The following is an 18,708-nucleotide window of genomic DNA, read 5'->3' on the forward strand; positions in this document are numbered from 1 at the left end:
AATAATTTTGCAAACACACTTCAAAAAATCTTACCCCTCTTCCCTTTACATCTTACTGTCCCAGTTTATTTTAGGACATTCAGACATCCTTGGACTAAAGGTATAAAGCACCATTGACTTAAGTAGTTTTAGAATACAAAATACAGCTGGCACATCTGTGCTGTACATTGGGTTGCAAATTTCATTTTTCTCAACAAGAAAGTTTGCTGAAATAAAGGCAAAGTGCTGGAAACAGTCTGTGGAGAGAAATAGAATTAAACTTTCAGGTCAACTTTCATCAGAACATTCCTGATAGAAGGTCAACAACCTAAAACATTAACTTTCTCTCTTTGCGGATGTGACCTGGTCTCCTGAGCATTTCCTGCTTTTGCTTCAGTGTTACAGCATTCACAGTATTTTACTATTGTAAGAAAGTACACAAATGCACACGTACGCTCACACAAAGCTCCAGTTCAATATAAAGTGGGGAACCCCCATACACTGGGAGCAAAGGCCAGGAAAAGGGGGCTAGAAATCCCATTGCTTTGGGTCTTTGCTGCATTTTTCCTCCAAAGGGTAGTGGGGGTTGGGGGGGGGGGGGGGTGGCGAGAGGCAGAACCAGGTTTGCAGGTTCATTACAAAGATGCATTTCTGTCTTGTTTTGCCTGGACTTCGATTGTGGAGAAACTCATGAAGGTTTTGACCTTTTACATTTCAGCAAAAAATTGCAGTGGATCTGCAGATCTCATAGCTTGTTGCTTAGTGAGACGACTCTGAGGATCCTGCTCTGGCTTTTGTTGGCAACACCAGCCAGAGAGGGACCTGTTCAGTGAAAACTCTGGGTGAACAGAAATATCCACACTTTCATAACGTTCGGTTTGAAAGTGCTCTGAAAACTCAATAGGCTGCCTGCCCAATTTTAACAGCACCACACTTTATATGAATAGTACTATGGATAGAGTTATGATGCCATATTTATGTCACTCATGTCCAAATTCTACCTGCCTTTGGAGATAGCCTGAGGTGTGGGAAATGTAGTAAAATGGTGGCACTAGGCATCAGGGGTAAGCCCAATGTGTTCCCACATTACGAAAGGCACAAATTGTATCCAACCAGAGAGATGTGGCCAATTGATTGGCCTGTTGATAGCTATTTTAGGAGCTTGAGAATAGCTCCCCGCCACATGGCAAGTCCACCGGATTTCACTTACCAACACTCTCTCCTTTGGTGACACTGCCAAGAGAGCAGATTTACTGGCCCCCTCATTGGACTAGCAACTCAGGCTGGTCACCGTCCTTAATTTACAAAAAAAAATTCATTTATGGGATATGGGCACACTAGTTAGGCCAGCACTTTATGCCCATCCCTTGATGCTCTTCAGAAGATGGTGGTGAGCTGCCTTCTTGAACCGCTGCTGCCAGAGGTGTAGGTACACCAGTACTGTTAGGGAGTTCCAGGATTTTGCCCCAGCAACAGTGAAGGAATGGCCAAAAATCTCCCAGTCGGGGTGGTGCGTCTTGGAGGGGAACCTCCAGGTGGTGGGGCTGCCAGGTATCTGCTGCTCGTCCTTCTAGGTGGTAGTGGCTGTGGGTTTGGAATGTGCTGCCCAAGGGACCTTTGTGAGTTCCTATAGTGCATCTTGTAGATGGTACACACGGCTTCCACTGTTTGTCAGTGGTGGAGATACTGAATGTTTGTGTCAGGGCAGCAATCAAGCGGCTGATTTGCCCTGGGTGGTGTCGAACTTGGGAGTGTTATTGGAGTTGCACACATCCAGACAAGTGGAGAGTATTTCATTACACTTCTGACGTGTGCCTTATGGATGATGGACAGGCTTTGGGGGGGGGGGGGGGGGGGCAAGGGGGATGTCAGGAGTCACGTTAATCATCGTACGATTCCTAGCCTTTGACCTGCTCTGGTAGCCACAGTATTAATATGGCGATTCCAGTTCAGTTTCTGATCAATGGAAACTTCCGAATGTTGATTTTGGAGGATTCAGCGATGGTAATGTCATTGAATGTCAAGGAAATTGGAGGGTGGCAGTCTCTTAATAGACTGCCACCAGTAAAATTGCCCCCATAGTCTCCATGTCTACCTGTGCAGGTTCGGGGGCTGCTTTGGTCATGACATTTAGAATCAAGGTGTGGCTATAAGATTCTGAATTGCAAAGTATCAATTGCACCATTGTATGTCTTTAGCTAAAATAGGCTTTAAACCCACTTTCAACCTTCTGATCAAGATTGCTGTCAAGCTTTGAATGAGACCTTTCGCAACATTCATTCAGAAGTGAACGATCTAGACACCTTTTTCCCCAATATCCACTTGGCCTTTATTCAGTCAAAATCCCTCTTTTTAATTAAGTACACTTATTGCATTTGATATCAGGCAGCATGAATCTTTACAATCAAGGTCACAATTAGATAATTGCAACTGCAAACCGGTGAGTGGAGAATTGTGAAACTGCACCCTTGGAATAATAAATAGCACCCATATAATTAGATGATAGCATTGAAAGATTTTATTGACACAAGAAATATTTATAAAAATAATGACTTTCTTCAGCATCAAACGCAAACTTTCTTTTAAGGAAATAATTATAGGGATGGTTTTGCATTATAACAAGCCTTCAAAAATACAATTCATTAAAAAGTGACTATTTGTTAACATACTGCACAATTCTCTGCCAAAAAGTCGATTAAACTGTTCCTAAAAATGCATTTGCCAATATAGTGCAACCTAATGTAAACTAAAATTCAACAGAAAGTTGCATTTTAAATTTAAAAATGGTTAGATACACCTGATCTGATAACTTAGGCAATTCATAGCAGAGAGAATTCCTTGCTTCATTGTTTTTCTCCCCTATGCATTGTTTCTTCAGCTGGTGTGCAAGTAAACCCTTTGCATGATCTCCAACAATTATGGAAATTTGTGGCTCGGCCAACTAAAAGCAGATGGTCAGCAGGATGAGGTGGGCAGAAGGCATATTTTCTGCTGAAATGCATCTTATGCCCCTGTCAGCATGTGTTACACTGATTCTCCTGCAATGTGTCACTCACCTTGGGAAGGTTCAGATCACAATCCTCTGATTGAAATATCTTAATGCAGTCACATTGAACAAGGTAGCTCAGATGTGTCAGAACTTTAAAAAGAAACTGCCTAAAATACAAGAAGTGTTTTGGGATTCTGGCAAAAAATAAAAGACTATAACGTTGTACTCTGCAGAACAACTTCAATCTCCAGTTAATCTTTTAAATCTTATTTTCAGTTTCTACTTCCTTGCTATTAGAACAAGAACTCCCATGCTCAACCGGCTTTAGAGACACCTCTGATAATACACCCTCCCCATCAGCTTTCCTCCCTTTCATTTATTTGAGAATATTAAATTTGCTAAATTCCAATCTCCAAAAGATCATTGTTCAATGTTGTCAGAGATGATCAAGCATTACACAATACAAACGCCATACATGTAATTGACGGGGGATGGGGCGTGTATGTTTCTGGTCGTACTTGCCTGCGGCACCGGAAGGTGAACCCCTGCTGCCGTTTTCCCGGTAACGGGGAGTGGATTCAATGGGAAATCCCACTGACAGTGTCCGGACCAGAAGATTCCGCCTTCCATCACAGAGAAACATGCCATGGGGGGCACGCGGAAAATGCCCAACAAAGCTACCATCTCCCTCCTTTTCAAATGTATCAATTCACTGGTTCATAAAAAAGGCCGAATAAACAATAGTCGAAGAGTAACTGGATTAGTTTACTGTTTGAGAGGATGGGGAACAATATAAATTTAAGATCAATTTTCTAGTTTTGCGCTTTATAGATTTCTTACGGGAGCCAATTAGTGCCAAAATTAAAAACGTTTACTCTTACAGACGTTTGCCTTGGGGATTTACTTCAAAAAGAGCTCGCTCCAAAAGCCTTCTTTAATGCATCAGCGATTTCACAAGTTTGGACAAATGAATAATATTTTCATAACACCTCTCTTTCTTCTAATAAAAAACATATAGCTTGCTCATTTCCACACCACAGATTGGAAAAGCATTTGTAGGATTAAAATCAACATCCTGTTATATTGTAAATTCTTTATTCTGTCAGGCCACACACTTTAAGACTTTACTTGCACACATCTTCCAAAAGGGGGAGAAAATACCTTAAGTTAGCAAAGTAATTAATTTAATGCTGATTATATGTACAGATCCAGCAATATAGACCAGCTTTATTTTCTTTCTTAATGCAAATATAAGATCTCAGGTAATTGTAGCTGTAGACAATATGTACTTCCTTAGTTTAGAAAACAGATTGCAATCTAATACTTCATACAAACTAAATAGATTTCCAAAATATTGTAAATTACAGCGACATTTAAACAAGACATTATTTTGAGTGTATTTTGAAACCTGGAAACTATTTTATGCAAAATGAATGCAGAAGACTGTTTTTTTAAACTCTGTATTGGTTACTCACATTGAATGTACAATTAGTACAAACGGATGCACAAAAAAGTTAACATTTTGCAGACATAACAGTTTTCCTGCCCTTCTTCATTCCTATTGTTTTTAATGGTACGTTATAAATCATTTTGGTGGCAATATCCTATTCACATTCTGTGCAATTATTTACTCATTTTAGGAAAGGAAGTTTTTTTTAAACAGTCTATATATATATATATATATATATATGCCTTAACTTTTATATACATTTAAACTTACTTTGAGAATTTAAGGTTACTAGCAATTTAAAAATACCATGTAAATGTCAACATATACTCTATCACTACATTTGAAAGTCATTATAACATGACTTTAGTGGGTCATCTAAATATCTGTGGACATTATTTTGAATTTCCCAGAAATCAATTCCAGTTTAGTTCTTCATAAACCTGCAGTCGCACGGTCAGTCATAATTCTCTTGTGAGAGCAGTATCAGACATTAAATACACAGAGATCAAATATCACCATTCATGTTGACAACAGTTGTCAGACAAGGAAAAACCCTGAACTAAAACAATATGGATTGTAAACAAAACAGACATCAGGAAGTGATCCGAAATTGGATTACCATTTTGTGTTCATTTAGGAGGTATCCTTGACCTTGTATTTAAATAATTGTCCACAATTTGAGGACTTCATGGAAAATTGGACAATTTACACCTGAGCATTATACGGGAGATCCGAGGTTGGCCAAAACGTACATTAAAATAATATTTCACATTTCTCTAATTTGTTGTGCAAATAAGTTCCTATTCAGTGAAAACTTGTCTTTTCAAAGCAAATACACATATGTAAATCTGATAAGTAAATCCCTGATTTAAACTATGATAAATACAGAGAATTATTGAAATACTCAGGTCAGGCAGCACCCGTGGAGAGTGAAATAGTTACCATTTCAGGTCGATGACCTGAAATTATTGATCTGAAACATTAACTGACTCTTCACAGATGCTGCCCGACTCGCGACATATTACCAGTATGTTCTGCTTTTCTTTCAGATTTCCAGCATTCACAGTATTTTGCTTCTGACTGAAACCATATTTTAAAGTCAAAATCTTTTCCCGATTTGTCAATTGCTAATATAACTATAATTTTATATAGCATTCAGGTCCCAAGCAATTCTTACCCATTGCAAAATATATTTTCCACACATAATCAAAATGGAGCGAATGACTCAATATAGAAATTACAGGTACAGTGTCTCACTGCAGTCAAGAGGATGCAGAGGAGATTCACTAGGTTGTTGTCTGGGCTGGGGTGTTTCAGCTATGAAGTGAGCCTGGTTAGGCTGGGGGTGTTTCCCTTGGAGCTCAGTGGGGGACCCGATTGATGTGTACAAAATGATGAGGGGCATAAATAGGGTAGACAGGAAGAAACCTTTCCCCTTAGTAAAAGGGTCAATAACCAGGTGGCACAGTTTTACGGTAAGAGGCAGGAAGAGGGTGGTGGGAATCTGGAACTCACTGCCTGAAAGAGGCAGGAACTCTCACAACATTTAAGAAGCATTTATTCAGTACTTGAAACACTGTAGCGTACCAGGCTACGGACTAAATGTTGGACTAGGATAGATAGGTACCTGAGGCCCACGCAGACTCTTGCTGTGCTGTAAAATCTCAATGACTCTAAAACTGGCAACCTGGGTACATACAGGGTCCATGATGTTGGATCTTGCTGGTTTTCAGATCAGGCTGGGTCAGCTATGTAGCGGGTTGACAGTCTGTTTTTCAAGTAAGAATTGCAAAGGGCAAGTTTTGAAACAGAGACTATGCTGCAAGATCAGCCAAAGAAATTCTGCGGATTTGCTTCAGATTCGTCAGTGTTATGTTGCTGGAAGCGTGGCAGAAGCTGGGGGTTCCTATTGCACTTCAATTACGTCTTCATGGAGGAATGGGAGCAGCTCCATGGAATGCCCAGCCATACAATTAGACCAAAGAAGATGTCAGAGAGGAGAAAAAGGCAGGTGAAGGTAGTTTTAAAAAAAAAGTCCGATTTTCAGACCGCAGATTCTCAGAGCCAGATTTGAGACACTGCATCTGCGTCTTCTTTTTAAATATTAGCTAAATGCTTATTAAACAAACATTTCAGCTTCTTTTAAGAATGTATATCGTATCCTTAACTCAAATTCCTTGTATTCTGATCCTGCATGAGGGTTTATACTTGCATTGAAATAAAGAAAATCAAACTAATTTATTTTGAAGCACTAACAAGGGACAATGTAGCATGCATACATTTATTTTTCAATGTTCTATCCCACAACATGGGAAAAAGATTTTTGTCAATGGATAATGTCACATTTCAATATTTCAATATTTCCCTCAAAAGTTGGTTTAAAGGTTTGGCCATATCAATTAAATGGCCACGTTCCAGGGGAAGATAATGAAAGCGCTAAAGCTCTCCTTGAAGCATTGCATTTAATGACTAGGAGGAGCTTGCCACCAATTATTTAGAATGGAGATAACTTGTTCATCAAGCTGCATCATGCTCCAGTCCCAACGTCTCAATGATGACGCCGAGCGGTGGCAGAGAAAGAAAGAAAAGGAGGCCTATTCGGCTCTCTGGGTCCCAACATCTCATGGAACCTCCGGCCCCATTGCCCAAAGTTGATATCAGCCTGTTCAATCACATGGAAACCCATGACAGAAACCTGCGACCTCGAGTAGACAACTTCGTCAACTTGCGGGTCAGCTGATGGTGCATCAAAAGATCTCATCTTCCGCACTGTAATGGGCACTGGAAGTTTTAACTTACAGTCGGAACACCATGCTTGAGAAAATTTGCTCAGTGGACAATCTAATTATCAGAATGTAAAACAGATTCTCAATGCAAGCTTTCAAACAATGCACCCCCATCTTCCGTCTGAACTTCCTTCATGTTAAGGCTGCTTTATACCAATTCCACTAAATGACTCCTGGAAGTATAAAACCTTGTGGCATTTGAAAAATATATGTTTGTGGAAGGAAAAAGTTCCTCAGCAATTTCCAATTTTTACTGAAGCAATGTACAGCAGAATACATTTAAGGGCAGATCTAGTTACCTTGCAGTGGGCGAGATTCTCTGGCCTACCCATGGCACTTTCTCAGCGGAGGGAAGCGGCCTATCACGATCAACGGGATTTCCAACTAATCTACCCCAAGCCGCTGGGAAACCTGTGGGAGGGGGGACTGGAAGATCTCGCCAGCGTTAGCAGCTGGAAGACCGCACCCATTATCTTTATGCACTTGCTGAATTATGAGAAAACCACATAGCTGATTCCTTGCAAACCTCCACTTTTAACTCATGCATTTCACAATGTCATCATTAATTTAGTTGTGAGAGCCCAGATCTACTCTGCATCGATTGCAATAATTACACCTTTTGGCACCTTCCCAGGATAAAGGACTGCAGTGGGAATGGAGCCAAATGGCAAAGGAATTAAAGTTCTGAGTCAAGATTCATTTTGTTAAACCCCAGGAACCAAAACAGGACAAAAGAGTTGATTAATCACTTTGGGCAATGAGAAACAGTAAGCTTGGTCACTGGGTGTAACTCTTCTTAATTGAGACGTTCGGGAAGTTGGCACTCAGTTCTTGCACCACTCGACTATCAATCTGGGAACAGAAGGAAACATCTAGCAGACAGAGCTCCTTACAGAACTGTAGCAGCTTTCGTAAGGCCCCAGGGCTCACCATTCGTGTTCCTATAGGAAAATGCAAGAAGGAACAGAAGTTACAGGTTAAATAATCTCAAGGGGTTACTTGATGTGCAAAACATAAGCCTCATGTAATATCTGGAAGTAGAACCTGCAACAACATTTTCCCTTCAATTGTAACCTTGAAATAAAGCCCAATTTATTGGTGAGCAAATTGGCTATCAAGTGTCATGTTAAAAACAATAATGTAGCAATTAACTCTCAATGAGAGGTAATAGGCAAATAGGAAGAGGAATAGGCCATTCAGCCCCTTGAGCCTGTACCGCCAATCAATTAGATCGTGGCAGATCTGTATCCTAACTCCAATTAGCTGCCTTGATTCCGTAAGTCTTAACACCGTTGCCTAACAAGAATTTTTGCTAGACTTTTAGTGGTGAGAGGTTCAGATTGCCACCATCCTGTGTGTGAAGAAGTGCTTCCCAACAATACCCTGGAATGGTCCTGCTGTAATTTTGAGGTTAGGTTCCCTTCTTCGCGACTCCCCCACCAGAAGAGGTTGTTTCTCTTATTTATACCCTCCCATGTCCTTTAATCATCCATTAGATAGTGTAGCACAGTGGTTAGCACTGTTGCTTCACAGCGCCATGGACCCGGGTTCGCTTCTCGGCTTGGGTCACTGTCTGTGCGGAGTCTGCACGTTCTCCCCGTGTCTGTGTGGGTTTCCTCCGGATGCTTCAGTTTCCTCCCATAAGTCCTGAAAGACATGCTTTTAGTTAAATTTGACATTCTGAATTCTCCCTCTGTGAACCCGACCAGGCGCCAGAATGTGGCGACTAGGGCTTTTCACAGTATCTTCATTGCAGTGTTAATGTAAGCCTACTTGTGATAATAATAAAGATTATTAGATCATCCCTAAATCTTCTTCATTTAAGGGAATATAAACTTAATTTATGCAATACTTTTAGTTTACAAATTAATTTTGTTTAAATTTCAATGGCATGATGATCGTCCTAACCAATTTAAGAGTCTGTTGGCTGATCCTATTTTCCAAACCTAAGTTAAAGCAGCAGGTATAAAACGGTGTAGAGCCTTACGTTTTCATTTTATACATCAAGGATTCAGAACATTAAAATGCATTATTTAAATCAGATTACATGTCTGGAAATGACAAACTGTTGCAGCACGACCTCTACCTCCGTGTGTCACAGAAGAATTAAAAATGTGAGTATATGCTTCATTCAATTTTCCCCAAACTTGATAAACCAGCTTCTTCCACTCTGCTCTGTCTGAAAGCACTAACCAGTTTCCTGAGATTACTTCAAATATTATTAAATGATTTCCTGTGACGCTGCAGAGGGGAAAGTGCAGTCCTCGGGTAAAAGATGGGTTAGAGGCAGGGTATGCTAACTGGACCAGGGCACGCATACATACTTCAGTTCCCATTTTAAAGTCATACATTTGGTTCTCAATTTTTCCATTTCAATTGCAGATTCCTATGAGTATATTTATACTGTGAATACCCTATCTAAAGTGCTGACAATCTAATGACAGCAGCCTACCAGTGATAGCACCGCAGCATCTTCACTTGGGCGGTACAATTCCACCACGGCATAGGCAGTTTCCATTATAAATATGATCACAGGAGCTCATAATAGAAAAGAATTGACAGCAAGCAGCATGTGCACATACAAAAGTTTAGTTGTCAGTGAACTCAGTCTAGGTAGAGGGGCGGAGAAATAAAGAAACGAGAAAGAGAGAGAGAGGAAGAAAGAGAGAGGAAGAGAGAGTAAAAGAGAGCTAGACAGAGAGAGATAGACAGAGAGAGAGAGAGATAGACAGAGAGAGAGAGATAGACAGAGAGAGAGACAGAGACAGAGAGAGACACAGATAGAGAGAGACACACAGAGAGAGAGACAGAGACAGACAGGGAGAGACACAGAGAGAGAGAGAGAGAGAGACACAGAGAGAGAGACAGAGACAGGCAGAGAGAGAGTGAGAGACAGAGAGAGAGAGACAGAGACAGACAGAGAGAGAGAGACAGACAGAGAGAGATACAGACAGACACAGACAGATAGATAATTGGCCACATTGTTCCTTGGTGGGGACAGTAAAAAGAAAATTCCCCCCTGCTCCTGATGCTTGTTTAGTGACCTCTGCTGGAAAATGCGGGTGCTGAAGATAGGAACAGAATCAGGCTCAGTTCCGACAATAGGATATCAGCAATATTCTTGAGCAGACCTCACAGGCACGTCTGTCACTTGGGTGCAGCACCACCCTGGAGGGCTGCTTCCATCTTTGGAACAGCACCTCAGCAGACTGAAAGCAGGGGACCAATAACAAATCTGTGGGAAATATAGACACCAAGAACCTGCTGTGTCTCCAACCAAAAAAATTAAAATGCGTGCGGCAGTCATAATTATTTGAAAAAAATGTCCTTGATGGTAGGCTTTAGTTTGGTGACATCCTAACAAAGCCTGCTGATAGATTGCTGCTCATCTTGGTCTATGATATTTTTTGAAGCTTCAAAAGTAAAAAAAGTAATCAAATTTAACATGATCAGTATTTATTTTAAGTTTTCCAATTGAATGGCCGTTTCCTTAGTATATTTCCCACCCATCTATCATTTTGTTCTCCCCTCTCTTGCTGGTATCTGGTTCCACAGGAGCAGCATGGTAGCATAGTGGTTAGCACTGTGGCTTCACTGCGCCAGGGTCCCAGGTTCGATTCCGTGCTCGGTCATTGTCTGTGCAGAGTCTGCACATTCTCCCCGTGTGTGCGTGGGTTTCCTCCGGGTGCTCAGGTTTCCTCCCACAGTCCAAAGACGTGCAGGTTGGGTGGATTGACCATGATAAATTTTCCTTAGTGTCCAAAAAAGGTTAGGAGGGGTTATTGGGTTAAGGCGATAGTGAGGGCTTAAGTGGGTCGGTGCTGACTCGATGGGCCAAATGGCCTCCTTCTGCATTGTATGTTCTATGTTCTTCTGCCCAAGTGGCCTATTTTCATGAGTATATCGCAGTCAAGCCGGATCATGTTTTAAACAGATGTCAACATGTATGTTTGCCAGTAGGGGTCACTAGATAGTGATAAGGACCTAGCTAATTTTCTCCTGCACAGAGGATATCCATATAGTCCCAAGTAGAGTTTTACAACTCAGAAAGAGGCTCTCGGCTCATCATGTCTGCGCCAGCCATCAAGCACCTATTCTAATCCCATTTCCCAGCACTTGGCTGTAGCCTTGTATGCTAGCGTTTCAAGTGCTCATCTAAATGCTCCTTAAATGTTGCGAGGGTTCCTGCCTTCACCACCCTTTCAGTCAGCGAGTCTTAGATTCCCACCACCCTCTAAATCTCCTGCCTCTTTTACCTTTAATCTATGCCCCCTGGTTATTAACCCCTTTACCAAGGGGAAAGATTTCTTCCTCTTTATAATAATAATAATAATAATAATTGCTTATTGTCACAAGTAGGATTCAATAAAGTTACTGTGAAAAGCCCCTAGTCGCCACATTCGGGCGTCTGTTTGGGGAGGCCAGTACGGGAATTGAACCCGCGCTGCTGGCCTTGTTCTGCATTGCAAGTCAGTTATTTAGCCCACTGTGCTAAACCAGCCCCTTTTTTATGTCTACTTTATGTCCCCCATAGTTTTGCACACCTCGGGCGCGATTCTCCGACCCCCCACCGGGTCGGAGAATCGCTGGGGGCCGGCATGAATCCCGCCCCAGCCGTGTCCAGAATTCTCCGCCACCGGAGATTCAGCAGAGGCGGGAATCGCGCCGCGCCAGTCGGCGGAAATCCCCCGGCGATTCTCTGGCCCGCGATGGGCCGAAGTCCCGCCGCTGTCAACCCACGCCTACCGGCGTGGATTGAACCACCTTTCGAATGGCGGGACAAGGCGACGTGGGCGGGCTCCGGGGTCCTAGGGGGGGCGCGGGGCGATCTGGCCCCGGGGGGTGCTCCCACGGTGGCCTGTGCCGTGGGGGCACTCTTTTCCTTCCGCCTTCGCCATGGTCTCCACTATGGCGGAGGCAGAAGAGACGCCCTCCACTGCGCATGCACGGGGATGCAGTGAGCGACCGCTGACGCTCCCGCGAATGTGCCGCACTGCAAAGTCATTTCCGCGCCAGCTGGCGGGGCGCCAAAGGCCTTTCCCACCAGCTGGCGGGGTGGAAATCAGTCAGGCGCGGGCCTTGCCCCTCAAGGTGATGGCTCGGCCCCTCAAGATGCGGAGAATTCCGCACCATTGGAGCGGCGCGGTGCCGGACTGATTCGCGCCGTTTTTGGCGGCGGTCGGCGGACATCGCGCCGATTGCGGAGAATCCCGCCCCTCATTCTGGTCCCCTCAACGTTCTATGCCCAAAGGAAAACAACCCCCAACCCCAGCCTAACCAGCCTCCCTTCATAGTTAAACACTCCAGCGCAGGCAACATCCTGCTGAATCTCCTCTGCACCCTCTCTAGTGCAATCACGCAAAGATCAAAGGATTTAAGCGAGACCAAGAATGGGCCTGGAATTGTCTGACTGGCTTAGTGTGGCACAGGCCATTGAGGGAACCAGTCACAACTGACATTTCACCCCAATAGTTGAGCTCAGCTTACATTAGTCATGACCAGGTTTGTTTGTTGGTTGACATCAAAAGAACTCAAGCCCAATAGTGCTTTAAGAGAACTCCTGCTCGACAAGCAGGAATAAAAACTACACCAAAGTTACAACTGCATACCCATGAAAACCAATGACATTTCTTTCCAGTGTAAAAAATTAACAAATTATCTCATCTATCAGCTTCCAAGATTCTTTAATAAAGTGGAATGCTGGAAGTGTATTCTCTCAAGACTATTGGTTAGAACCATAGAATGGTGACAGTACAGGCCATTTGGCTTGTATGTGTGTGCTGATTCATAATTCACCGAGTGATACTTCCCCATTTTCTCCCTGTAGCCTTGCACATTCTTCCCGTTCAGATAAGTCGATTTCCTCTTGAATGCTTTGATTGAACCTGCCTCCACCACACTCTCAGACAGTGCATTTCAGATCAGCCACCGTGAAAACATTTTTCCTCTTGTCGCCATTATTTCTTTTGCAAATTACCCTAAAGAGCCTTTCAGAGGGTCGGTGTAGACTCGATGAGCCGAATGGCTTCCTTCTGCACTGTAGGGATTCTAATGGGGCAGCACGGTGGCTATCACTGCTGCCTCACAGTGCTAGGGACCTGCGTTCGATTCCAACCTCAGGTGACAGCATGCATGGAGTTTGGACATTCTCCCCGTGTCTGTGTGGGTTTCCCCTGGGTGCTCCAGTTTCCTCCCACAGTCCAAAGATGTGCAGGTTAGGTGGATTGGCCATGAAAAATTGCCCTTCTGAGTGTCCAACAGTTGGATGAGGTTACCTGGATTGGGTCTAGGTAGGGTGCTCTTTTGAAGGGTCGATGCAGAGGACCAAATGGCCTCCTTCTGCACTGTAGGGATTCTATCATTGTAAATCTGTGCCCTCTGGTTTGCGATTCTTTCAGAAACACTTTCCATCTACTCTGTTCAGACCCCTCAATTTTGATTTTGAATACCTCACTCAACCTCAATCTTCACTCAACCTCTCTTCTGCAAGGAGAACAGTCCCAACCTCTCCGATCTATCTACACAGCTGAAGTTTCTCATCTCTGGAACTATTTTCCTGAATCTTGTAGGCAACCCCTCTAATATGTTCACATTGTTCCTAAAATACATGGTGCAGTTTGGTTAATTAATAGTGCTTTAAATCAGAAATTTGGGAAAAAATAGAAGGTAAGATGAATTAAACGAGGAAATAGTGTATAGGTAATGCCAATTCAGCTTTAAAAGTCCAGACGTTGTCGAGGAAAATATTAGATTATGACTAGATCTTGTAGATCACGAGAAAGAATGAAATTGACCTTAACAGTGTAACTAGTATTTTTTTCCGAAAGCGAAGACACAGGAAGGAAGACAGAAAAACCTCTTTGAAATTGATAGAAAATATGTTTCGCTGGGGGGGGGGGGGGGGGGGGGGGGGGGGGGGAGCACCACAAATGTAGACATTTCAATAATGAAACCTTTCTTAAAATAATGACTTTTGATTAATGCCTTCAATAATTTACAAGTGGACAATTTCAATACTGCAAAGTTAAAAAGCACAGAATGTTTTCCCGCAATTGCAAACATGGTCTTTACAAGATGAACACAATGACCCAAGTAAATATCCTGGAATAACAACTAAGGAACGGACAATCCACATTATCACATCACAAATAATCTTGCAGTTGCCCTGCTATGAAATATGCACCTGTCTTTGGATAGAGCATCAGTAACCTGTTGAATAGAACCTTGCATTTAGATTACTGACAAGATAGTCCATAAGATGAAGATGCTGGCAAGCACATATAAATTGCAATGTTGCCCAAATGATTTGCTTTGCAACAGTTCAATATAATCATTGCGAAGTTTGAAATATTAAAATAATTAACAAATGCACCTTTGTTTAAATATTTTTTTTTTACAAACTACCAATAATAAAAATATAATCATTGCATTGCATTCATATCTTTGTATACCAAATACACAAATTTCCTTTTTTATTTCTTCACGCCACAGAACACAAGGGAAAAATTTGTAACAAATGAATCTTTGAATATGTTTGGTTAAAAATATAATTTGACTTGCAGCAATGTTGAGAAGTGGGCTAAAAATGTTCACGTATTGCCACTTCAAAGCGGTGCTATATAGGCTACCTTGATTCCTCAGAGGCAAACGGCACTGTGGCCCCGACTTGCGCGACCTGTGCGGCGTTCCTCATTAACATTGAAGAAAGTCACCTTAAATGGCACTGCGCAAACACATTGTTAACCTATTGTCTTTATTGCCATTCATCCATCACCTCTGATTGATTTCTAAGAATCTTCTCCAGGAATCCCTTGCCTGCCACTGGGGGTTTGAAAGGGTTTCTCTCTTTCTGCTAACTGTTTATTCTGCTAGTAGCTAAACGTTAAAACCCACAGGCTTTGTTATTGATGAAAAATATTTGTTGACTATAATAAGTACTATTCAATTATAAACAAATTAATAATTTTGTAAGATTATGCATATGAATAATTTAAATGATTTTGAATCAGTTTAGCTCAGCGTTTACATTGTTTTAAAGTAGAATTGTAATTTGTCTTTATTTTATCAATTAAAATACTTGCTGCATTAAATTCTCACTGAAAGGGAATGAGAAAATAGATGAAATATAGATAACATCCCTTTCTCTCTCACACACACACGCACTCAAAATGCTACTGGCGCATATTCAGACACATCAAAACCTCAAACTTGCATTAATGCCTGCAGACAGACACATACACTGACCTCATATTGGTATTGATGCGCACAGGCACACACAAACTAAACAAACTCTGCTATTAATACATTTACAGAAATAATGTACTGACTCTTTCAAGCAAATCTGAACTGAAATAAAATGAAGTACACCGTTGCAACTGCAAATGGTTAAGAATTTATTAGAGGTAATTGTTGACAATGAATAGCTTGTAGCAAGGTGAGAAAAATCAGGCGCTTATCGTGAAGAATCTGAACTGGCTCAACTAACGAGTAAACAACTGGAAGAACTAAACAGTAGTGTTTTGATATACCATGCCACTAAATGGTAGGCTTTGGATGTGCGTCTCAAAATAAGTTCTATTAATGGGAAGAAATCAACTAGGCGGATAGGTGTTTCTACAAAAAAAGAATTAAGGGCAAGATCCAGGGAAGAGGGATTAAGTTACATAGATAAATTGGAGCTGGGGTAGGGGTAGGACATACAGGAATTATTGGGCATTAAAGGATAGATCATTGTACTTTATAAATGAGATAGGTAGGAGAGTTCCAAAGAGATCTTCATGTACATAAATCATTAAATTATGATGGACAAGTACAGAAAATAATCAAAATGGTGAGTGGAATGCTGGCCCTTGGGAAGGGTTGTAGCAATGGTTCATCAGGATGAAACCTAGACACAAAGGTTAAATTACAAGGAGAGATTACACAACCAGAACTGTATTCCCTGTAATTTGCAATGTTATGGGCTGATTATCAATTTTTTCAAGTCGGTAGGGAGAACTGATGGGAGAGTCTTGGAAAAGTAGCCCAAACGTCAGTACCAGGGGCGAAATTCTCCGGTATCGGCGCGATGTCCGCCGACTGGCGCCCAAAACAGCGCAAATCAGTCGGGCATCGCGCCGCCCCAAAGGTGCGGAATGCTCCGCATCTTGGGGGGCCGAGCCCCAACCTTAAGGGGCTAGGCCTGCGCCGGACGAATTTCCGCCCCGCCAGCTGTCGGAAAAGGCTTTGGTGCCCCACCAGCTGGCGTGGAAATGACATCTCTGGGCGACGCATGCGCGGGAGTGTTAGCGGCCGCTGACGGCATTCCCGCGCATGCGCAGTGGAGGTAGTCTCTTCTGCCTCCGCCATGGTGGAGACCGTGGCGAAGGCGGAAGGAAAAGAGTGCCCCCACGGCTCAGGCCCGCCCACGGATCGGTGGGCCCCGATCGGGGGCCAGGCCACCGTGGGGGCACCCCCCCAGGGCCAGATCACCCTCCAGGACCCCGCCCGCGCTGCCTTGTCCCACCGGTAAGGTAGGTGGTTTAATCTACGCCGGCGGGACAGGCATTTTAGCAGCGGGACTTTGGCCCATCCGGGCCGGAGAATCATGGGGGGGGGGGCGGGGGAGGCCACCAACCGGTGCGGCGCGATTCCCGCCCCCGCCGAATATCCGGTGCCGGAGAATTCGGCAACCGGCGGGGGGTCGGAGCATCTCGCCCCAGGTCTTTTATAAGCTACATGCAAAGACGTGAAGTTGGAACTCTTCACAAATGGTGCTAGGTCAATTGTTAATTTTGAAATGGATGGATTTAGAAAATATATTTTTTTATTCAAATAAAGAATATGCTGAACAACTACAAACAATTAATAATAAAATAAACAATAATAAAATAAAATAAACAACATACAATCCTCCAGTGAATGGTAGAACCCTCAAGAGTATTGAAAGTCAGAGAAATCTTGGTGTACAGGTCCACAGGTCACTGAAAGGGGCAACACAGGTGGAGAAGGTAGTCAAGAAGGCATACGGCATGCTTGCCTTCATTGGCCGGGGCATTGAGTATATAAATTGGCAAGTCATGTTGCAGCTGTATAGCACCTTAGTGAGGCCACACTTGGAGTATAGTGTTCAATTCTGGTTGCCACACTACCAAAAGGATGTGGAGGCTTTAGAGAGGGGTGCAGAAGAGATTTACCAGGATGTTGCCTGGTATGGAGGGCATTAGCTATGAGGAGAGGTTGAATAAACTTGGTTTGTTCTCACTGGAACAAAGGAGGTTGAGGGGTGACCTGATAGAGGTCTCCAAAATTATGAGGGGCATAGACAGAGTGGATAGTCAGAGACTTTTTCCCAGGGTAGAGGGGTCAATTACTAGGGGGCATTGGTTTAAGGTGCGAGGGGCAATGTTTAGAGGAGATGTACGAGGTAAGTGTTTTTTTTACATAGAGCGTAGTGGGTGCCTGGAACTCGCTGCCAGAGGAGGTGGTGGAAGCAGGGACGATAGTGACATTTAAGGGGCATCTTGACAAATACATGAATAGAGGGAATAGAGGGATACGGACCCCGGAAGTGTCGAAGATTTTAGTTTCGACGGGCAGCATGGTTGGCGCAGGCTTGGAGGGCCGAAGGGCCTGTTCCCGTGCAGTACTTTTCTTTGTTCTTTGTTCTTTGTAATGAAGAACTTACTACTGCCAGGAGTGGTTGAGGCAAATAAGCAACATTCTGGTAAATCTCTTCTGCACCCTCTATAAAGCCACACATCCACCCACTCACTCATTCACCCGCCCACACATGCACCCACTCACTCATTCACCCGTCCAGACATCTGCTGAGGTGTCCTCCCGTAGTACAGCTGTGATATTCTCCCTAACCAGTAGCGCAACTCCGCCACCCCTTTACATCCCCCCTCTATCCCACCTGAAACATCTAAATCCTGCAACGTTTAGCTGCCAATCCTGCCCTTCCCTCAACCAGGTCTCTGTAATGGCAACAACATCATAGTTCCAAGTACTAATCCAAGCTGTAAGTTCATCTGCCTTACCCGTAATACTTGCATTAAAACATATGCACTTCAGGCCACCAGACCCGCTGTGTTCAGCAACTTCACCCAGTCTGCTCTGCCTCAGAGCCATACTGTCCCCATTCCCCAGTTCTCCCTCAATGCTCTCACCTTCTGACCTATTGCTCCCATGCCCACCCCCCTGCCATACTAGTTTAAACCCTCCTGTGTGACACTAGCAAACCTCGCGGTCAGGATATTTATGCCTCTCCAGGTTAGATGCACCCGTCCTTCTTATATAGGTCACACCTGCCCCTGAAGAGCTCCCAGTGGTTCAGAAAACGGAAACCCTCCCTCCTACACCAGCTGTTTAGCCACGTGTTTAGCTGCTCTATCTTCCTATTTCTAGCCTCACTGGCACGTGGCACAGGGAGTAATCCCGAGATTACAACCCTCGAGGTCCTGTCTTTTAACTTTCTGCCTAGCTCCCTGAACTCCTGCTGCAGGACCTCATGCCCCTTCCTG

At 43.3% G+C, this 18,708-nt stretch overlaps 1 protein-coding gene across 2 annotated transcripts in view; it reads right to left on the reverse strand.

The window, feature by feature from the left end:
• Window positions 1–2,474: 2,474 nt before the first annotated feature.
• The window catches only part of fbxl4 (F-box and leucine-rich repeat protein 4), a 134,235-nt gene continuing 118,001 nt past the window's right edge, over window positions 2,475–18,708 (reverse strand). For both annotated transcript variants that reach the window (XM_072499586.1, XM_072499585.1), the window contains exon 8: window positions 2,475–8,145. In XM_072499586.1, the coding sequence (XP_072355687.1) occupies window positions 7,982–8,145 (164 nt within the window). In that variant the 3' untranslated portion in view covers window positions 2,475–7,981. The remainder of the gene's footprint in view (window positions 8,146–18,708) is intronic.

Source organism: Scyliorhinus torazame, chromosome 4 (genome assembly GCF_047496885.1).
Source record: "Scyliorhinus torazame isolate Kashiwa2021f chromosome 4, sScyTor2.1, whole genome shotgun sequence".
NCBI classification, from domain to species: Eukaryota; Metazoa; Chordata; class Chondrichthyes; order Carcharhiniformes; family Scyliorhinidae; genus Scyliorhinus; species Scyliorhinus torazame.